The sequence below is a fragment of the Mustela nivalis genome, assembly GCF_964662115.1.
Source record: "Mustela nivalis genome assembly, chromosome: 14".
Classification (NCBI taxonomy): Eukaryota; Metazoa; Chordata; class Mammalia; order Carnivora; family Mustelidae; genus Mustela; species Mustela nivalis.
The window spans coordinates 54,339,467-54,363,299 of NC_139033.1; the positions used below are offsets into that span (position 1 = coordinate 54,339,467).

A 23,833-nucleotide genomic window follows, 5' to 3' on the forward strand; every position below is an offset into this window, starting at 1 on the left:
TTCATTAGGCTTTACTCTTTGTGTCTCTGTGTTATAGAGTTCCATGGGCTTTAAGAAATGCTCTATCTATTTATTTCTCCCCCCCCACTGACCCCAGGCAATCATTGATCTTTTTACTGTCTATAGGTTTTCTATAGTCTATGCTTTGAGTTATAATTTCCTAAAGTAATATAACTTACACTTTAAAAGACCAGTAACATGCAGTAAGTCAGAGTTAGTAAATGTGACCAAGTATTCAGACTTCTCATGTTCTTTATTGGAGTTCTCCTAACTTACATTTCAGCAAATTTTTCTGCATTTTGATAAAGCATTGTATTCTCTGGTCTCTGTCTCTCTCTACTCTGTCTCAGGCATATTCTTTGTATTACCTGTTTTTTTTTTACAATAATATTTTAAATTCTGCCACATTTTAACTTTACTTTTTGGGTAAAGGACATCAGAAGAGTAGACAAGCCAAAATCCCATGGACTGAGGTTAAGAATGTATTTGATTAGGTGGTGGTGGTGGGAGATAAATAACGACCCTTCTAATTGTTTGCCTTAGCCCAATCCTCACAATTCATGGTGGCAGAGAAATTTAATAGGCACAGTCATCTTACGTTTCAAAATTCATGCACAGTATGCCAAGGTCAACAAAGTTTGCTGGGACTTGAGGACCTTCATTATCATTATGATTCATACAAATGGAGAACACTTTAATATTAATTCCCCCTGAAGAGAAAATCTTTGCAACATGCCTGATACAGTAACAGATTTATTAAGTGCACTGACCTGTCAAGCATTTCTTACTCTTTTTCCTTGGCTATTAAAAGTATATATTTTATTGATTAGCATTATTTCTTGACTTAAGGTTACAGCTTTTATTTTTATTTTTTTAAAGATTTAATTTATTTATTTGACAGATAGAGATCACAAGTAGACAGAGAGGCAGGTAGGGGATGGGGGGAGAGCAGGCTCCCTGCTGAGTAGAGAGCCTGATGCCTGGCTCGATCCCAGAACCCTGGGATCATGACCTGAGCCAAAGGCAGAGGCTTTAACCCACTGAGCCACCCAGGTGCCCCAAAGTTCAGCTTTTAGAGTGGATTTGGGAAACAAACCTATAAGCACACTGAATTTACCAGCAAGACACCCAGGCATTTTGAAATGGTCTTAATATGGTTCTGAAGAGCAAAGCTCCAGGCACTGTTCTGGAATCTCTTGATTTTTGCAGTTACTGGAATCTCAGAACATCCACTAGATTTTTTCTTTCTTATTAAGAATTTTATGTACCATAGAATAATACTTTTATCCTTATTTAAAGGCATTACTTGTGGTTACTATTAATTATATAAGACTCAATGATATATTGTGATCAGTGTTTAAGTTCAGATGGTTACTGCAATATACATAAAAGAGCACTGCACTTAAAGAAAACAAAACTGGTACTGAAAAAAATTAGTATCTGAACTTAGGTTTCAAAAAAAGGTGTCCTTAATGTTGGAATAATGTTGAAGTTAATCTTTGTGGATGGCTAAAAAAAAATTTTGTGGATGGTATGAAGAGTCTAAATTTATCTTTTCTGAAAGTGTCCAATTGTCCTTGATTATCAATTTACCTGCTGAAAACGTTATTTTTTCCCCAATGAACTGCATGAGCATCTTTGTTGAAAATCATTTACCATAATTGCTAGAGTTTATTTCTGAATTCATAGTTCTGTTGCATTGATCTATATGCCCATCATATAGATGGTGTGAACCATACTCTCGTGAATACTGTATGTCTTGTTTTCTATTTCTGCATAACTAATTGCCACAAATGCAGTGGTTTAAAATAAACCACAAATTCATTAGTTGATAGTTCTGTAAGTCAGAAGTCCAGGCAGGCTTGGTTAGGTTCTCTGCTTGGTTTCTCCTAAGACTGGAAGATGTCAGCTGGACTTGGCTCTAATCTGGAATATCTGAGAACAACCTGCTTCCAATTTCAGGTTGTTGACAGAATACATTCCTTGTGGTTGTGTGGTTTTGGCAAGGGGGAAAAGTCATGTGAGTTAGGTTAAATTTTTATTATACTGTAGCTTTAGAGTAAATTTTGAAATTGTAAAGAATAATCTTCAAATTTGCTCTTCTTTCAAAATTGTTTTCTGCTATTCTTATTCCTTTGTAATTCCATATAAATTTTATCACCTTATCAATTTCTACAAAAAAAATTATCAAAATCTGCTGGAAAGCTGATAGAAACTGCAATGAATCTACAGATTAACTTGGAAAGTACTGACACTTTAACAGTCTTGAGTCTTGCAATCCATAAACATGGAATACCATTTATTTAGATCTTTAATTTCTCTCAGCAATGTTTTGTTGTTTTCAGTGTATAAGTCTTACACTGCTTTCATTAAATATATATCCATTTTTTAAGTTGTTCATTGGTAGTAAAGAGAAATAAAATTTATTTTTGCCTATTGATCTTGCTTGTATCCTGCAACCTTACTGAACTCATTCATTAGCTCTATCAGGTTTTTTTCTGATTCTGTAAGATTTTCTACATACAAGATCATATTATTTATGAATAAAGAGTTTTATCCCAGTAACAGAAAACTTTCTCCAATATAGCTCTCTTCTACTCTCTTCCCCTTGTGCAAATACACACACATACCATCTTTATATCTTATAAACTCAATGATACAGTTTTATAATTATTGTTTTATTCAAGTATCTTTTAAGCTATTTGAGAAAAGGATACATAATTACTTTCACCAGTGCTCTATTTCTCAGTGAATTTGAATCACCATTTTATGTCATTTCTTTTCATACGAACAAACTTCTATTAGTATATATTGTAAGGCAGGTACGCTAGCAACCAGCTCTCTCAGTCGTTTTTAATTTAGGATTGCCTTTATCTCAACTTCACTTCTGAAGGATAGCTTTCCTTGACTGCTAGGTTGTTCCCCAGCACCCCTCGCCCTGCCCTCTTTAGCTCTTTGTCTGTCTATGCCAACCTACTGCCTCTTTCCTTTATTGTTTCTTTTTTTTTTTTAAGATTTTATTTATTTATTTGACAGAGAGAGATCACAAGTAGGCAGAGAGGCAGACAGAGAGAGGAGGAAGCAGGCTCCCCACTGATCAGAGAGCCCGATACGGGACTCGATCCCAGGACCCTGAGATCATGACCCGAGCCGAAGGCAGCGGCCCAACCCACTGAACCACCCAGGCGCCCCATCCTTTATTGTTTCTGATGAGAAGTCAGCTGTTAATCATATTCTTGTTATCTCTATAGATCTTTTATTCTGTGAGCTTAGTACATTGAGCCAGACATTCTGTTATAGATACCCAAAAAGCATGACTTTTTCTTTGATTTGGTTTGTCAGAAGTACGGTGAAACTTCTGGACCGCCAATAAAATTTGGGCTTCTTATAACAAATTTAAAGGTAGCTTAGTACTAGATGGAAATAAAATAAATATTACACATTAAATACTCATTAAAATGAATAAAATTAGAATTAAAATGGTAAGGAACTCAACTGCCACATGACTATGTATGGTAGTTAAACAACAACAAGAAAAATTTAGCCAAAAAAAAATAGATGAAAGTAATCACAGAATAGGAAGTAGTCCTAAGGTACTGTGGCCCTAAGCACAACAAAAACTCTTTTTACAAAACTATGGAGACAATGGTAGTAGAAACCACTAAGAAACATTAAACATATACTCAGCAATGATTTATCTTTAGTATTTTTCAAATTCTGTTCAATCCATGACCCAGACCCAAATTAAGAAACATGGAACAAGTAATTATGAACAAGATGGAAAAGTTCCTATAAAAGGCCTTTTACCAGATCAGAACAGCAGAGATTCATTAATATCTACTGCCCATGGCTGAAAAGTAATAATGATTTTGTCCAATTTATAGAAAAGGGGAAATCTCAAGAAGATTCCAAATGTTCCCTTTTATATCTTCTTGAAAAAAAAAAAAAATGAAGAGGTAAGAAAAACAATTAGGTAGGCTTACATACCAACATTTTTGAGTGACAGTGGGAGAAGCTACTCAAAATGCTACCTGGGCTTTCTCTTCATATAAAGAATACTTCAGAAATACTGTAACATTTCTAAAGTGGTAGAGCCTATTAAGACTAAAGTAGAAGTTATAAGCATCATAGTTTGAGGTAACATTAAGTTCAGATCCACAAAAGAGAAATAACACTCAACTGTGATAAGAAAAGCTATACTCTAGGGATGCCTGGTTGGTTCAGTTGGTTAAGCCACTGCCTTTGGCTCGGGTCATGACCCCGGGGTCCGGGATTGAGTCCCGCATCAGGCTCCTTGCTCGGCAGGGAGCCTGCTTCTCTCGCTGCCTCTGTCTGCCTTTCTAACTGCTTGTGTGTACTCTTTCTCTCTATCTATGGCAAATAAATAAGATCTTTGAAAAAAAAAAAGAAAAGAAAAGCTATATTCTAAAATGTACGTAGGACAAAACTATAGTTAGTAGATCCTCCCACATCCAAGACCATGGTTATACTATGGGTAAGAATTACTTTTTAAGATAGGGAAATGAAGAAAAGAAACACATCAATGAAATATTTTCATCTATATAGAACAAGTGAAAAATATTTCTAGAATCCACAATGAATCCAGGCTAAATAAATGAGAAAATTCACCTTTGAGGCATAGCAAGAAAGAGGATGAGGGAGAAACAGGAAAGCATTCACCTTGTAAATGGAGTAGTTTCAAGGAAATGGCAGAAGTCAAAGAAGAAAATCACACAGTAGGGCATTCTTCTGGAGCACTGTGGATTTAATTAAACTATAAGCAAAATTTACATGCAATTTGAGCCAGATGCCAACAATGCAAAGAAGAAACATAAAGTCTCTTAAAATCAAATAAATGCCTCATGAAAAATGAACTGCTGCCATCTCCATCACAAAATCTGAACATCAGTTAAATTAAAAAAATACCTTATTTTGAGAACAAATAAAATTTAATATTTACCTGACATCTTCATTCAGAAGCAGAGTTATTACAGTGATGCCCTTCCTGACATAAAACAAACTTGTTGACCAAACTTACCCAATTCCCATGAAAGGAAATGAGAAGGTGTTTACCTTTGTTCAGGTAAAAGAAGTCTGTCACAACAAAACAGATACATAGGAGGCAAGATGACAATCTCCAGTTGGCATTCAAAAAGAAACTTATATTCCCTAAATTCAAGTGGCAGAGCCCATAAGTGACTTGAATTTCATTTTCATTGCACATGAGACATAATGACTTGACTATCAGGCACTTCCTGAAAACATGGCTTTAAAATTTTCTCATGACTAAGTCAAAATGAAAATTCAAAAGTATCTTTTTTGTTTTTGTTTTTGAGAGTGCTCTCTCCATATATTTGGCCAACATCTTCATTCTATCATTAGTGATTTTTTTTTTAGTTTTGTTCTTCAAAGTTAAGGTTAGTCAGTGTTAATTATGATGGGTCTCAGTGAAACCTTTAAAAATCACTAACTTAAACATAAAAACATCAATACCAAGAAACTTTGATTCCCCCCAATTGCAAAAGTAGATTAAAAAAAAAAAAAAAAAGAGTGAGGCTTACTTATCTAGAAGTCTTTCGAGGCCCCTGGATGTCTTCAGAGCCATCTTATGATTATTCCTTGACTCTCAGTCTCTATCTTTAAGGTCCTAAGGCTCTACACTGGCAACCGAAAAACCCTCTTCCTCCTCTCCAATATTCTTGAAAAATGGGCTGCCCTTCATTTTTGTGCCCCCAACACACCTTTGTCACACAGAGGGAAGGAGTGGCAATACAAGAGTAAAGGTCAGAAATCTGATCTTTGTGGTACAATTTTCTCCAACCTACCCGAGAACAACACAGAAGGACCACCTTAAAAACTGCCTGCCCTGCTTTCAAAGAGGCAGGGAAAAATCCAGCCAAACCATCAAGATTAGCTGCCACCATCCTCTGCCTCATCTAGGTTTTTCAGAAAACAGAACAAAAGAAATGATTTCAAGTTAGGATACAAATAAGCCATTCAGGATGTGAGGGCGATCTGGCTGTGACATCTGTCACCCCATTGATCGCCAGTGTTGATTCGGCTGATCTGGCTGGCTAGGCGGGTGTCCCCTTCCTCCCTCACCGCTCCATGTGCGTCCCTCCCGAAGCTGCGTGCTCGGTCGAAGAGGACGACCTTCCCCGATAGAGGAGAGGACCGTTCTTCGGTCAAGGGTATACGAGTAGCTGCGCTCCCCTGCTAGAACCTCCAAACAAGCTCTCAAATAAGCCATTCATACTTTGGCCATTTTCTGCTTGAAATCACCACCCTGAAATCAAGAGCTGCATGCTCTACTGACCAAGCCAGCCATTTCTTATCAATGTTGTGACTTCAAAACAAGGATATGTTATAGGTCTGAGCTACATAACATTCCAACAAAATTATTATTTATTATCTTAACCTTTCTATGAGTCTAAACTTCAAGTTCGGGGCGCCTGGGTGGCTCAGTGGATTAAGCCGCTGCCTTCGGCTCAGGTCATGATCTCAGTGTCCTGGGATCGAGCCCCGCATCGGGCTCTTTGCTCAGCGGGAGCCTGCTTCCTCCTCTCTCTCTGCCTGACTCTCCGCCTACTTGTGATCTTTCTCTCTGTCAAATAAATTAATAAAATCTTAAAAAAAAAAATAAACTTCAAGTTCAAAACTGAAGTTTTCTTGGCCCAAACTCTTAACTTATCTGAGGTAGTGGTCTCTAGGCTAAACAACAATGATGTTCTTTAGAAGCACTGCAAAAAACCATTCACAGGTTTGTGATATTATTCACAAGGGGGAGATAGCATGTTAGCACATTCACCAGGCTTTAATATGAATGGCTAACGCCCTACTGCACAGTTTCTTCTACAATGTTTTAGTATATAACATTTACTATTCTCATTCATTTGAAGATTTAAACTCATTTGGCTATGAAACAGATACAAAGTATCACTTGCTAGAGGGCAAGAAATAAGTTTTTAGAGCTTGTTTCATATTACGACTGGCAGGGTTCTGAACATTTAATTATACGATATATACCATTTAATGATATATATGTAGATTTATATATGAAGACTCTCATACATACTTATGTGATTAATATATACATACAAATATAAAATCATGCAAAATATTTCAGTTTTCTCCAATTAAAGATTTTATAAGGCACCACTTTATTATTCCAAAAATGTAACACGTGAGATAGGAAAGGCTCATTAGTGTTTTCCATAAGGACAATGGGTAGCAAATAGCCCCGTGATCTTCTTCATTAAGCAACAGAGTAGTGAGTTTTCTTTACCATTTCTGCTGTGGTTTCAGACAAGTAGGAGCTTTCTCACTGACCCACAGCCTGCTTTAAGTAATCATTCCTGACCTTTGGGCCCCAGGAACAGGAGATTGAAAAAAAAAAAAAAAAAGAATGACACAATTCAATAACATGATATACTTATATGCTTTAAGACAATGTTATATTCTGTGACTCAAAGTAAAGGCAAATGCTCCTTCTGACATCTTGCTAATCCATTAAAGTCAAGAAAAGGTAAGAATAAAGATGCTTACCTGTTGTTCCTGCATTCTAGCAGCACCAAGTTCTGAGAGAGACATGGTGAGCTTCTCTTGCTGTTCTGATAGATATTTCTGATAGAGACTTAGAAGTTCTTGGCATTCTCTATACTGTAGCTGAAGAGGTGAGATTGCAAATTAAGGGAAAAAACGAATAAGCTGATTCAAACTGTATCTATCAGTACTGCTTTTCAGATTCCAGTAAACAAAGGAGAGACAAAAATGCAACCGTATTTGATGAGAGCACAAGTAGATGAACACAGTACATATATCTACCAAAAAAAAATCATGAAAACAATAACTCACAAAGAGAGTAGCAACGGCCATCTCATTTGAGCAGAAATTTCTCTCTGAAATCTTTACATGTAAACGAATAAAAACAAACATGCAAAAAAATGAATTTAGATTCCTATCTCACACCATACATTAAAACTAACTGAAAATGGATCAGTGACCTAAACATAAGAGCTAAAACTGTAAAACTCATAAAAAGTAAATCTTTGTAACCTTGGATTAGGTAATGGTCACCTGAAGACACAGAAACCAAAGAATAAATATAGAAATCGGACTTCAAAATTTTAAAAATAAAACAAAAAACCTACTTCTGGTTCAAAGGACACTATTAAGAAATTGAAAAACCAACCTCCAGAATGAGAGAAAATATTTGCCAATCATAGAGATGATAAGAGACTGGTATTCAGAATATATAAGGAGCTTGTATGGTTCAACAGTAAGGAACTACTTAACGTAATTAAAAATGGGCAATGAACTTGAATAGACATTTCCCAAGATATACAAATGTCCAGGCAGCACAAGAAAATATGCCCAATATCATTAAACATTAGGAAAATGCAAATCAAGACCACAATATAAGATACCACTTTGAATCTACTAGGATGGTTGTCATCAAAAAGAATGACAATAAAAAGCTTTGACAAGGATGTAGAAAAATTACAACCCTCTTATATTGCTAATGGGAATGTAACATGGCACTGCTGTTTCGGAAAATAACTTAGCAGTACCCTCAAAAGTTAGATATTGAGTTACATATGACTCAGCAATTGCACATTTAGGTATAAACACAAGAGAATAAAAGACAGAGGTCCATACAAAAACCTGTACGTGAATATTCAGGGCAGCATTCTTCATAATAGTGAAGAAGTGAAAACGACTCAAATGTCATCAAGTGTTAATAGATAAACTAAATGTGGTATATCTATATAATAGAATACTCTTCAGCCATAAAAGGAAAATAAAAGGAAACAAAGTATTGCTACATGCTACAAAATGGATGAGCTTTGAGTACATTATGCTAATGAAGACAGACATGAAAGGCCACATATTGTATGATTTTATGTATATAAAGATGTGGGGGATTTGTCATTGTTTTAAATACTTATTCTAATGAACTAGGGGAAAAAATACTTGGTTTTAAGTATACAAGATCACATTTTATTTTTTTAATTCATCCATGTTCCCTTTTTGTCCTCTTCTCCAATTTTCTGAAGTACATATTACATGAGAAAAGCTGAAGGGAAAAACTGTCCAGAGTAGGCAAATCCATATAGACAGAGGGTACATTAGGGTTTGCTAGCAGCTGGGGTGGGCGAGGGAGAATAGGGAGCAACTGCTGACGGGTACTGGTTCTGTGGGGTAGGTAATGAATATGTTTTGGAATTAGACAGTTGCGTTCACACAGCTTTGGGAATATTCTCAAAATAATGAATTACACACTTCAGACCAGACTGGGTGCGTTCAGGGTGGTATGGTCATAGATTGAATTGCACACCTCAAAAGGGCAAATCTTATTGTATGTACTCTATCTTAATGAAACTGCTACAAAAAATGCAGAGTAGAAGTGATAATAGTGCTGTGGTAAAAATTAGTGCCTAATCTACAAAGAAAGTTCTAACCATACTAAACATAAAGGAATTATGATTAGGTTTTTGTCTTATTTTGTTTTTCTATAATGTCAATTAAGTCAGTGTTTCATTAATAAAACCATCATCAGGAAATTTTCTGCCCATATATCTCTCTACATTTTTCATAGTCTAATATGAAGAACACAGCAGCCTAACTAGGGATATCCTCCTCTACAGCTCCTCAAACTTGCAAACTGCTCAAGATGAAGATGCTAATTGGAAAGGTCACCTAACTTTGTAGATTAGGTGTGTGGGAGACAGTTCCACCCAAGAGAGAGTACTGTTTCTTCTCATTGTGGTACTTTCCTCCCCAGGCCCAATTTTCTCTCAGATCATTTCCAAATCTCCCCCTTTGCACTAAATAATGTATGCTGTTGGTATAGAAATTACTGTCCAATGAGATTATTCTGTATAAATTCTTTTATAACAGGTCATCATGATTAAGGGTGGGAACAGTATTTCATAAATGTCAAAAATGGTGACTGGTTTCAGTATTCCTTAACATTTTCATAACCTAATCATCGCCTCTGGGCAGGTTCCTGTTCTAATAACTTTTGCCAATCATGACTGCATAAATAACCAATTGCTTCATTATTCTCATTATTAACCTTTAACAAAAAAAGGAGCCAGAGACAGCTAATAGAAGAGGAGCAGTTCTAATAAAAGGGTAGGTTACTAAGTTTAAAGAATACATTAATTAGAAAAGCTTGTTGAATACTCAGTATCTTATAAACAATAACAGTAGAATGAACAGTGTTCTGTATAAGCTAATATGATTTCAAAGTCAATCTATTTCAGATCAGGCTGGTTTTACATCGCCATGCCTTTTGTCAGTAAGCTTCAAAAGACAAGAATGATGTGTGATGGTCCCAAGAGTTCCTGCCAGCTATGATATATATAAAAAGAATTTTTTAGCCTGGCTGTTACCATAGGCAGTAATGTTTATAGTAGATGAACATATTAGCTTGGATACAGAATAAGAATTTTACTCTGGAAAAAGCCAGCACAATTGTACAGTCTAAGAATTAAATGTCAGCATTTGAAGACAAATTATAGGCAAATTCACTTAAACACATGCTATGTGCAAAGTATAAAAACAGGCAGTCCTATCCTTAATCAGTTTTTTATATCTGTCTTGATTCACCAGATTTTTGAAATGCTCCCCCTTTCCTGGAAAATCCAAACAATCCAGTAATTTTCCTTCATCCCTTAACACAATGAGACTTCACTGCCCACCCCAATCTGGAGAGAGAGATTTATGTAAGGAAAATGTGGGTAAAATGCTGTCTTCACTGATTTGGGGGCGGGGGTACAGTGAGGAAAAAAATACCTATTTAACTCAATCCTGGCCAAATGACAGAAAAGAATGCAACAGGTGTAGAAAATCCAATCTAAGGGAAGGTGTACACCCAAACCATGACTGACAAGAATCTAACATACAGGGACACCTGGGTGTCTCAGTCAGTTAGGGGTCTGCCTTTGGCTCAGGTCATGATCCCAGGGTCCTGGTATTGAGTCCTGCCTTGGCCTCCTTACTCAGTGGGGAGACTATTTCTCCCTCTGCCTTGCCCCTGCCTACCGCTCTCACAGCTTGTGTGCTCTCTCTGACAAATAAATAAAATCTTAAAAAATACATGTAACATACAGGTAATCTGGCCAACCACCATTCAAGAACTGAAAGAAACAGCAGTCGTCACAGCCTCATCAGCGAAAGAAACCTTCTTAAGATAAGTATAAATTAATATTAAGCAAGATCATATCAAAACCTAAACATCAAATTAATTAGCTGAAACAGCTGCCGGAAATGGTCATTTTGCAAAGCTTAAACACTTAACTCCAAAATCCTTTACATAGGTAAATACAAGTAAAGGTCAATGTAGAATAAATAGGGAGATAGGGAGAAAGAAAAAGAAAAATCATAGGTAGAGGGAGAAGGACCAAAGACAGGATATTTTACTAGTAGGCTGCCAAAGTAGGAAGTGATTGCTTTAAGCTAGAAGAGTTCCTCTGGCATACCAAAGACCACTACTTTACCCCATTCCATTCTTGCCTTGGATACTGGAATCTGTTAGTAATCCTGATTTAATATAGAACTCAATGAAGGAAGGTCTGTATGGCAGGGGAAAAAAGGGAGAATCATTAAACTAAAAAACAAAAACAAAACAAATAAAAAGCACAACAATTCTCCTTTTCTGGAACCACAACTCCTTGGAGAAATGGCTAATTTCCATCCTGGGGTGTGGAGAATACAAAGCAAGCTTGAAACATGTTCCTATGCTATATTGCAAAAAAAAAGTATGTGAAGAGAAATAGATGGGGCCTTGTAAAATGGAATAGAAGCAACCCTGAAGAGACTCTCATTAGTCAAATCTGGGACAATATGAGCACTGACTCATATGACTACCAGAGTGAAATGTGGTAGTCATTACCCAAAGTGAATTAATTTAAGATCACTAATAGTGAAACAAAAAAAATCACGTACCTCCTAATATATAAAGTAGGCAATATTGCCTATGAAATATTCTTGCTAAATGTTTTATTTGAATTTAATCAAATCTGTAAACCTAACTCCCACTTCAAAGAAATGAGGACAAAGAAACAAATTATAGTACAAAGAACCAATCAGACAAATCCAGAATTTGGGAGATTTCACAAAGTACTCTTCAAGCTCTTTGAGCTCTACATGAGTCGACGTCATGGGGGTTGGAGGTTAGAGATCGAAGACACGACCAAATGCAACCCATGGACCATGACTAGACTATAACTCAGAGGAAAACAGCTATAAAAGATATTCTTGGGACAATGAGGGAAAATGGAATATTGACTCAATAGTTGATGTAATGGAATTACTGCTAATTTTGCTAAGTATCATAATGTGGTTCATGAAGAGAAATATTCTTATTGTTAGGAGATGAATGTGAAGTATTTAGGGTGACATATGACACTTGGCTCAGAAGAAAATTAGCAAATAAATTTTTATATATTTAAGTTTATTTAAGTCATATCTATATGTTTATACAGATATATATTTATGTAAATTTATAATAAAAATAAAAGCAAATATATAAGAGGACATGAAGCAAATAGAGCAAAATGTCAACAACTGTGAAATCGAGATAGCATACATATTGTGGTTCACTGTACTATTCTGTCAACTTTTCTACATATTTGAATATATAATAATAACTATTTGAAGAAAAACTTTGTTTTTGTTGTATTTTTGTTTTGTTTTGTTTTCTTCATTCTACTATTGTTCAGTCTCTTCTTGTCTTTTTACTTCCACCACAAGTTCTGTGGGGATAAGCAAAATCAGAAGCATCAGGTCAGACTGCTGAGAGCTCTCTACAACTCCTTGGATCCATGGTCATTAAATCAGGTGACAAGCTGTTAGTATGCTCTGACTATGTACCAACAGAAACCTATCCTTTAAGCCAAAGATAGGCATATCCAGGGGAGCAAAAGAGTAAAAAAAATTGTCAAGTTTTCTTCCAGTCACTTAAGAAAGGCAGTAATGTAGAGTGCCTGGAGCACAGGCTTTGGTGTCACCTAACATTCTTGGCTCAAATCTTACTTTCTGGCGTTCAATAATAATGTAACTTTGGATAAGTCACTTCTATGACATCCTCATCTGGAGATGATAATACCTACCTCACCTCACAGGGCAACTATGAATATAAATAAGCTAATAAATGAAAAGCACTTGGCATAGTGCAAAGCACAGAGCATACGTTCAAGAGATTTTCTGAAAAGAGATCAAGGGCACAAGAGATTAAAAGTATTGGCAAAGGTAAAGAGAAAAAGGAATCCTGGTGCACTGTTGGTGGGAATGTAAACTGGTATAGCCACTATGAAAAACAGTATGGAACTTCCCATCAAAATTAAAAAAAGAAGTACTGTATATGATTAAGCAATCTTATTTCTGGGTATGTATCTGAAGGAAATGAAGTCATGATCTTAAGAGATATCTACATCCTTATGGTCACTGCAGTATTACTGCATTACAGTAATTACTATATTACAGTATTACTTGACAATAGCCAAGACATGGAAGCAACCTAAATGTCCGTCAAAAGATGGAGTTAGGGACGCCTGGGTGGCTCAGTTGGTTAAGCAGCTGCCTTCAGCTCAGGTCATGATCCCAGCGTCCTGCGATCGAGTCCCATATCGGGCTCCTTGCTCCGCAGGGAGCCTGCTTCTCCCTCTGACTCTGCCTGCTACTCTGCCTGTGCTCGCTCTCGTTCGCTCTCTCTCTGACAGATAAATAAATAAAATCTTAAAAAAAAAAAAAAAGATGGAGTTAAAAATGTGAAACACCCTGGCGATTCACAGACCTGTACCCCTGGGGATAAAAATATATTATATGTTTATAAAAAATAAAAAATTAATAATTAAAAAAATGTGAAACACACAAACACACAAAGGAATATTATTCAGCTTTAAAAAAGAAAGAAGTCTTCCTATTTGTAATAATATAGATGAAACTTGAGGACATTATGCGAAGTGAAGTAATTTATAGTGTGGAATCTAAAAAGCTGAACTCATAAAAACAGAAGTAGATTGGGGGCTGCTAATGGCTGGGAGTTGGGGGAAATGAGTGACAGTGGTCAAAGGATACAAACTTACAGTATGAGTAAGTTCTAAGGAATCTAATGTACAGTATCGAAACTATAGTTAACAAGAGGTACTGTACGGTATCCTTGAAAGCTGGTAAAAGAAGAGATCTTAAGTGCTCTCAGCGCGCACACACACACACACAAATAAGGGAGGTAACAGATGTGCAAACTATCCTTATTATGGTTATCATTCTGTAATATATACATATACAAAATCATCATGCTGTACACTTTAAACTTACACAATGTTGTATGTCAAATATGTCTCAATAAAGGTGAACAAATTATATCAAGAGGCTGAGAGAAAGAGATTTAAAGAAATAAGGATAAAGTTCTAGGAGAGGCATTTAACCACAGGATACAACAGAGATTTATTTTTATTTTTTTAGTGGGGGTATGTTGTTACTTTGACAATATTGCAGGGGGGCAGTAAGAAAAGAATCCAGAGCTGAGCAGATATGAGCCTAAAAATGAATTTTGGAAAAGGAGTATACTGGTGCACTGAATAGGCAGGATAGGGGCGGACCCTCAGCTGAAAGATCAGGAGCCAAGGCCCGGAGAGATGAAACTGACATGCACACGAAGGGAATTGCAAATAGCATGGCAGGGAGGGTCAACTGGTCACAAGGAAGGAGAATGTGTGAAGAGGCTGCAGAGGCAAAAAGGGGCCGATCTGGAATGTTATATTAAGTTATCAAATTTTATTTCTATATAACTCAGTGATGTCTTACAACCAATTTGCTTTTTATAAAGATATCTTTGGTAGGCATATAAAGGGTGGACTGGAAAACTTAAGGTCAGAATTAAAGCAACCAGTTAGAAACTTGCTACAACAGTCTAAGCAAGAGATGCAAGGGACCTGAATTGAACAGTGACAGAAATTAGGGGGGGCTGGGGTTTCAAAGGGAAATTTAAGACACTGTCAGCTACAAACTGTCTGACAAGATGTATGATTAGATGTACAGTTCCCTTTACCAAGTCAGAGAATGCACAATAAAGAAAAGGTTTCAGTGATGGGGGAGCAAGCTTTAGACACACTGAGTTGGAGAGGCTTGGGGCACATTTACTCGAGATGGCTAATGAAGGACCCTTGGAATCCTGAGCCTGGAATTCAAAGAATAGATATCTGTAGAAATAGAGAATTTGAGAGTCAATCACTTTTTATATGGTGGCTGAACACAAGAGTGTTTAACATTGTTCAGGGAATGGGTGGTTTCATTCATTCATCCGATCATTCATTTTTTCATTCAATGAGTAAGCTCCACAGAGCAGGAATATTCATGTTTTGTTTATTGCCAAATTCCTTAGCCTACATAATACGTACTCAATAAATATTTACAGAACAAACACATTTACTAAGTACATTAACATTTGAGACTGTGCCAGATGCTAGATATATAGTGATAAACACCAGCAACACTGTCTCCTGCAGGGAGCTTATCATCCAGGAGAAAGGCAGGTAATCAAACACGTATTTAAAATAACAAATGATGGAAATAATGGTAAGAACGTTATGTCGTGCTATTATGCTAGCACTCCCCAAGGAAACAAGTGACTGAGGAACCAGGAAAAGCCACCTGGAGAAAGAAGTCTTCTCAATGTGAGAAGAGAAGAAGGCCAATATAACAATAACATAGAAAGGGCAGGCCAAGGAAAAGGAATTAATAAAAAAGATGTTGTCAACTGTGTCCAGAGCAGCAGAGGCCATGCCCATTAAAGACGCAGAGCTGAGGAGTCTACTGGTGACCCTTCCCAGGACACAAGTCTGACATTACTTAGTTATTCACCATCTCCCCCACTGTTTTGGTAGACTGCAGTTATGCTATTTTTCACATCAAAGAGAGAAGCTTCTGGACAAAAAGAGATGTTTTACTTAGGGTCACCTTGAGACAAAAACAGGGGACCATGAGGCTCCAATTCTAATGCAATCCATTAGACACAAGACTCCCAGGGAATATGAAGATTTTCACTACGGTGGGTACTCCTTTCACTCTAAACACCTACACACGACCTAACACTCAAAGATAGAACGTTCTCTGTATTCTACTTAGAATGTTTTGCTGATCCTTCTACATGTAAAATTCCCGATTATCCTTTCAAATTTACCCTTACACCATCTCTCCCTCCATCTCTGAACCCCCAGGCAAAGTCAAACACTTTTAGTATGGTAAATAGCATACAGCCAAAATTATTTGGTATTTCTATCACCTAAAGTGGCCTGTGTGCTCCTGGGATTCATAGTATAGTAAGTTTGGTATCTCTCTAGTATACAGCAGGCACTTCAAAAAAATGAACAAAGTAAAGGGGTATCTACTGAATTTCATGCTCATTTTGGGCTGGGAATTGAAACAAACCATAGGCCATATATTCTTTAAACTAGACAAGAGGAAGGCTAAAAAAAAATACAGATTCATTAAAAATTTTAAGTTGTCTTAATCCCATAAGATTTCCCCATCTTGGGCACCTGAGTGGCTCAGTGGGTTAAGCCTCTGCCTTCGGCTCAGGTCATGATCTCAGGGTCCTGGGATCGAGCCCTGCATCAGGGTCTCTGCTTGGCAGGGAGCCGGCTTTTCCCTCTTTCTCTCTGCCTGCCTCTCTGCCTACTTGTGATCTCGCTCTCTCTTGCTCTGTCAAATAAATAAAATCTTAAAAGAAAAAAAAGATTTTCCCATCTTAAAGCAAATATGGTTTCTGACCATGTCGTATTTCTCACCTCACAATCATTTCCTTTACCCCCTTCCACAAAAAAAGTATACGTTGTCTGAGATAAACAGAGATGCTCATTATAGAACTAGTTTGGTACTCAATGACGATATATGCAATTAAAAATGGATTATTGGTAAAAGAAAAAGTGATACCAAGATGAATTGATTAGCAGAGCTAGACAAGAGCATCACATCAATGTTTATACCCTTTTATTAAGTTGTGTTCTGTGCGACAGTACAATCTACTGATACAAGTCTGAAGTTTTCCCTTTAATTAAATTTATAGCAAATTCAGTGCAAGGCCACAGTGTTTTTCAATTTCCTGATGATAGTAATCAATTGGGGAGGGGAACAAACCTCTGAATAGAACAGGGGAAAACTCAGTATTCCGGACATTTACAAAAGAAGACAAATGCCTCACCCAGTTTCTTCTGGAAACAGCAACAAAAACAGGAGCCACAGAAAGATATCTAACTAGAGTAATTAGCTTTTTTAGTTGTCTAAGCATCATAGTTTCTACCTTACTTTCTGCAGATTTGCAAAACAGGATGAGTCTGCAACAGACTTAGGACCGAGATACTTGACAGTTGGTCTTTGCTCAGATCAGCAGACCATGAGGTTTCAGGAAACCAACCAAACAGTGAGACTGGAGGTTTAAAGAGAAGGACACTTACTTACAATTAAAAGTTCATATGGTGATATCCTAAAAAGCAGGCAATTAATGTGCCAGAGTGACCAGAATTTTTATTTCTTTCAAGTTTCCTTTTCACATCACACTCTAATATTAAACACACATACACAAGCACTCATGGTAGACATTAAAGACAAGGCTACAAAAGCAGTTCTATTGAAAATCATGTGTTTCTCTTGCTTCTAACTTGCTTAAAAATTTATCTTTTGTTTAAAGGTTCCATGTTTCAGCTAGACCCAAAGGAGAAGTATTTTCTCCATTTGGAAGGCTGCTTTAAATCATTCAGACTTTCTTGAGTTACAGGAACTAGTCTAGAATTGTAGAAAAAGAAGGCTGTTATCTCACCCCCTCCCAATCATTATTAAGGTAAACTGTGGTAACAATGATTAACACTTGAATATTTCCAGTTTTGGGGCACCTGGGTGGCTCAGTCAGTTAACTGTCAGTCTTGGGCTCAGCTTATGATCCCCGGGCCCTGGGATGGAGTCCCGCATTGGGCTCCCTGCTCAGTGGGGAGTCTGCTTCTCCCTCTGCCTCTCCCCCTGGCTTGTGCTCTTTCTTGCTTGCTCTCTCTCTCAAATAAACAAAATATTAAATAAAAAATTCCCATTTCAGACAGGGCATATTTCAGACAATATAGACCATGGAAAACTGTCTACACATCAAGTTTTCTAGACTCTGAAAGGCCAGTAAGTGAAGTCGTGTGTATAATGCTTTGTGAAGCAGATCTAAACATCAAGCTGGTAGGGCCTCCTAGTAGCCATGAAGGACAGGATAAAAGCTCCTTATGAAGGACTCATCTCAGTCTGTGTCCTATCTTTAAGCAGGAGAGTTTCATTCTTGTCATTAAATTTAAAACCTCGATGAACTACCAATATCAATATACATAATATTTCCCTTTCTCACATGACTTTGTCTACCTGAACTATTTATGCTACTATGTAAAACCATTCATTTCCAAGTGGAAATGCAAACTGAGTTTAAGAGACCCCTTGTTCTTCTTTTTCAAACTAAATAATCCAGTGGTATTATATTTTCCTCATACAATTCATCTTCCAGCTCTTATAATTTTTGTGTTTGTCATCTCTAGCTTCTTCAGACTCCTCAGTAGAGTTATCTTATAAGAGATATGGTCCATAGATACAATGAAATATTACACAGCCATCAGAAAGGATGAATACCCAACTTTTATATCAACATGGATGGGACCAAAGGAGATTATGCTGAGTGAAATAAGTCAAGCAGAGAAAGTCAATTATCATATGGTTTCACTTACTTGTGGAGCATAAGGAATAACATGGATTTTTAGGAGAAGGAAAGGAAAAGTGAATTGGGATAAACTGGAGGAGGAGATGAACCATGCAAGACTGTGGACTCTGAGAAACAAACTGAGGGTTTTGGGGGAGGGTGGGGGGATGGGTGAACCTGGTGGTGGGTATTAAGGAGGCACGTATTGCATGGAGCACTGGGTATGATGCATTAACAATGAATCTTGGAACACTGAAAAAATAAAATTAAATTTAAAAAAGAGATTCAAAATTAAATGCTATTACCAGGAATAGGTATCTGCGGATGGCTTTACTTGGGGGGCACGTTAAGTGTTTTAAAGCTATTGTACTTAATTCTCATCAAAAGGAAAAAAACGATTAAGTACTATTATTAGGCTCATTTTACAAATAAATTTGCTACACAGAATGGTTAACAATTTACCTGACATTACTCTGTCGGGGAGCTAAGACTTGGAGTAAAGTTCTAGAACCACTAGTTCAGTGTTTCCTAGATGGTAATGTACATAGGAATCACCTGTGAATCTTGTTAGAAAGCAGATACTGATTCAGTAGATCTGAGGTAGGGTCCAAGATTCACATTTTTTAAAAAAGATTTTATTTATTTATTTATTTGACAGAGAGAGAGAGAGAGAGAGATCACAAGTAGGCAGAGAGGCAGGGGGGGTGGGGCGGGGGGAAGCAGGCTCCCTGCTGAGCAGAGACCCTGATACGGGGCTTGATCCTAGGACCCTGAGATCATGACCTGAGCCGAAGGCAGAGGCTTAACCCACTGAGCCATCCAGGCACCCCCAAGATTCACATTTTTAACAAGCTTCCTTCTGTGTGATCCTAATGGGTGTTCTGGGGACCACACTCTGAGCGTGCATGTCTTTCGCAGTACCCTCCCTCTTCCTCCAGTTCTCCTACTTTATACCGAAGTAGATAACACACTATCCAACTCCTTCTTCCCTTTTAACCCATCTTTAGAGTATGATGGGCCTTTTTCTCTCTTTTCATCAATTGCTTTTGTTTTGGAAAGAAGCATATAAGAAATAAAATAGAATATATGAAATAACCTATTTTCTTCTTTAGAAGGAAGCGATATTCTGAATTTTCGGAACACTATAACATTTCTATTGTGACTGGCTGGCTGCTGAAGTAATAACAATTAGCAAACATTACCTGTAGGGTTTGAGAATTTATACTGGGGGAAAAGTCCATAGGAAATGTAAGCGGACAGTTTTCTCTTCTACTTTCAAATATCCAGCCTCCACTTTGTCCAAGCGCACTGTTAAGCCTATGGTTGCAGTACGATTTCTGAGTTCAGTCTAACATTGCCAGACCATTAGCTGTGGCCTTGAGGGATAGCACTCTTGCCAGAGTTGCATGCACTTTTTCATGAAGTACGAAAATATGACCCAGTATAATAATTCTAAGTAAAAATCAAATGATATCCATAAAACAGTATTTATAACTAGAGTGAAAAAGGAGATTTCTTATAGAATGGAACCACACCTAACATTTTAAGGTTAAACTAGAAAAAGAGTAGGAATATCTCATTTCTTGCCTCTTTGAAAATGACAGAGTCTACTGCTCACGAATGTAAATTATTGCTCAGAGAAAAATTAAGTAACTTCTATGTGCAGGTTTATTATCTAAACTCAGCAAATGCTGCAAAGACTGAAGGTAATAAAGCATTTTATGAACAACTTCACTTCACTGGTTCCTAATATAATTGAGCTTATGTGGACTGTTTAGCAGAATGATATTTTAAAAACTGGTAAAGAACCAGATTATTTGCTTGACCCTCCACTCAAGAAATACTACAGAAAAATAGCTCAAAACATCCATGGAGAAAAGTTTTACTTTCCTCCATGTCATTAAAATCACGAGTTAGGTTTTGGCTTAACTATTTTAACACCTGACTATTAAATAAATTAATACAGAGGCCACATGTAAAAGAACAATCCCTGAGACCTAAGTTTTTTTTTTAATCTATGTATGTTTAACAATAGATCACAAAATTCAAAACAGATCAAAAAATTAAAAAAATAATGAACAGAATAGCTAAAGCCAATGAATTCTACTATATTTTTTTACTATTTTAAGCAGTTCCACAAGGAAGCAGAAACTTTCTATAGTTAGTCCCTGCCTACTAAAACAATTCACCCATGTCTGCTCTGGGAGGAGGGAAAATATCCTCTTTTGGGCTAAATTAAGACATCTAACTATAATAGGATGTGTTTAGAAAATGAGTCAATGTCAGTAGCAAATATATTTAAAAAAAATCTGTGTGTGTGTGTGTGTGTGTTTAAGTAGGCTCCATGCGAGCCCAATGCAAGACTCAAATTCATGACCCTGAGATCAAGACTTGAGCTGAAATCAAGAGTCAGATGGATGCTTAGCAGATTAAGTCATCCAGGTTCCCCTGGGGGGGATTAAAGAAAAAAGTAAGATTAGTACAGTGGGATCCCTGGTTCCATGTAAGATACAATAAACATAATTTCTGCTATTCCTCTCACTGAGTACAGTTAAAGCCCTGGACATTATATATAAAATAAACATAAGAGTACTGAAAGATGAAGAGAAGATGGGAGAGGCTAGGAGCCTCAGAATCTGGAGAATAATACTGTGGTGTGTTGATTACTTTTGTTTTTGCTTCAAATATCTTAGACTGGGTGTTGAAGAAGTCAACAACCCAGAAATGACAACAGATACAGATGCACTCAAAATATCTATGAAAAGCCTGTTCCATTAGCCAAAAAAAAGGGGGGGGGATGTTTAGCAAAGTGGAAAACTTTTAGACAAGAACTGCCTTACTCTAGCAAAGTTGTACACAAAACACTGCAAGCTTACCCCTAAGTCCAGACTAAGCGAGAAGCCTGGACTTCTAGGTTTTCCTCTATCCTATACCCCTTCTCTCCTGGGGTGTTACTGAGAAGACTGAGGAGCCAGGATTTGAATCCCTATCTGACAGTAATGCCTCCTTCCTCCACCTTATTCAGCCTCATGATTATTAGTAATGGCCTCATAGAGAGCCTGGATTTCAAATTCCATCTAGCTTTAATGAGGTGCCCCTCCCTGTTGGGGTGTTGTGAGAGGAAGCTGAGTGGAAAGCCAAGACTTTCACGACATTACTAGCAGTAACAGTGGAGGCCATTTGGGAAGCTCCCACCCTTCTGAGCCAGTGGAGGTCCAAGGTAGTAATCAGTGGCGGTCTAGGGAAGAGCTGAGCTTTTATCCCCACCTAAAATGAAAGAAGAGAAGCCTATTCTTTCCCCTTTGGTGTGATGTCAGAAAAGATGTGCTAAAAGGGATGAATTAAATAAGACTATATCATAACACCCCAAATGTCTAGAATGCAATTAAAAATCACTTGCTATACCAAGAGCCAGGATAATCTCAACTTGAATAAAAAAGGCAATCAACAGATGCCAATACTGAAATGACACAGATGTTGGAATTATCTGACAAGGATTTTAAAGCAGCCATCATGAAATGCTTCAATAAACAATTACAGACATGCTTGAATCAAATGAAAGCAACCTTAGCAAAGAAACAGAAAATATAAAGAATGATCAAATGGGAATTTTAGAGCTGAAAAACACAATAACCAAGATAAAAACTTATTGGATGAACTCAACAACAGAATGGAGAGGACATAGCGAAGAACTGGTGAAGTTGAAGAGAGAACAATACTCATTATCCAATCAGAGCAAAAGAGAAAAAACAGGCTGAAAAAGAAAATGAACAGAGCCTCAGGGATGTGTGGGACTATAATAAAAGATAGAACTTTCGTGTTACTGGAGTTCTAGAAGGAGAGCAGAAAGAGAGTAGGGCTGGAAAAATATATTCAGAACTAATGTCTGAAAAATTTCCAAATTTGGCAGGAGTCAAGAAGTTGAGTAAGCCCCAAACAGGATAAACACAAAGAAACCCATTTCAAGACAATCATAACCAAACTTCTGGAGACCAAAGATGAAAAATCTTGAAAGCAAGAGAGAAGCATTTATTTAGGGGGGGGGGGGGAATCAAATGATGGTGTATTTTCATCACAAAACATGGAGGCCAAAAGGAAATGGCCCATTTCTCAAGTGCTAAAAAGAACAGTCAACCCAGAATTCTATGTCCAGCAAAAATACCCTTCAAAAGTGCAGAAGAAATCAAGAAATTCTCAAAGGAAGGACATCTAATAGAATTTAGATCTATTATAAAAGAATGAGAAAATGTTCTCTACAAAGAATAGAATTTTGGAACATCAGGAAGGAAGAACAGAAAGAGTACAACTATGGCCAAATAGGCTTTCCTTCCCCTCTTAAATTTACTAAATTATGTTTGGCAGTTGAAACATAAACTATAATATTGTCTGATGCAGATAATGAAGAAACTTAAGTGGAAAAACTAAGCAACTGCATTTGGAAGCAAAATTTTTACTCATTTTTAAGTACAACCTGAAAGTATTTCTCTAAAACAAGTATTTCATAAATATTTCACTAAAAAGGCAGATAGCCAACAGGATCTTTTTGAATGTCCCCAATTTCTAAACAACTCCCATCTCAATATATCATTCCCTCAGGTCTCAGCATTTGATAAATGTTGAATGAATGAGGGAAAAAGTGAATGAATGGATTTTTAAAAAAAAAATTTTATTTATTGGGGCGCCTGGGTGGCTCAGTGGATTAAGCTGCTGCCTTCGGCTCAGGTCATGATCTCAGGGTCCTGGGATCGAGTCCCACATCGGGCTCTCTGCTCAGCGGGGAGCCTGCTTCCTCCTCTCTCTCTCTGCCTGCCTCTCTGCCTACTTGTGATCTCTAGAATTTATTTTATTCATTTGACAGAGAGAGATCACAAGTAGGCAGAGAGGCAGGCAGAGAGAGAGGAAGGGAAACAGGCTCCCCGCTGAGCAAAGAGCCTGATGCGGGGCTCCATCCCAGGACCCTGGGATCATGACCTGAGTTGACGCTTTAACCCACTGAGCCACACAGGTGCCCCTAATGGATGCTTTCTAAGACAAACTTTTCTCTAAGACAAACTTTTCCATCTGTGTTTCTGACCTCACTCTCTTCCATGTCACATGGATACTGTT

General features: G+C 37.2%; 1 protein-coding gene across 8 annotated transcripts in view; it reads right to left on the reverse strand.

Moving 5' to 3' along the window:
- The window catches only part of KIAA1328, a gene marked incomplete at its 5' end in the record, with an annotated part of 323,665 nt that overhangs the window by 199,317 nt on the left and 100,515 nt on the right, over window positions 1–23,833 (reverse strand). For 7 of the 8 annotated variants that reach the window (XM_082699512.1, XM_082699511.1, XM_082699513.1 and 4 more), the window contains one exon: window positions 7,546–7,673. In XM_082699512.1, coding sequence (XP_082555638.1) covers window positions 7,546–7,673 — 128 coding nt within the window. The remainder of the gene's footprint in view (window positions 1–7,545; window positions 7,674–23,833) is intronic. The other variant, XM_082699518.1, reaches the window with a different exon arrangement.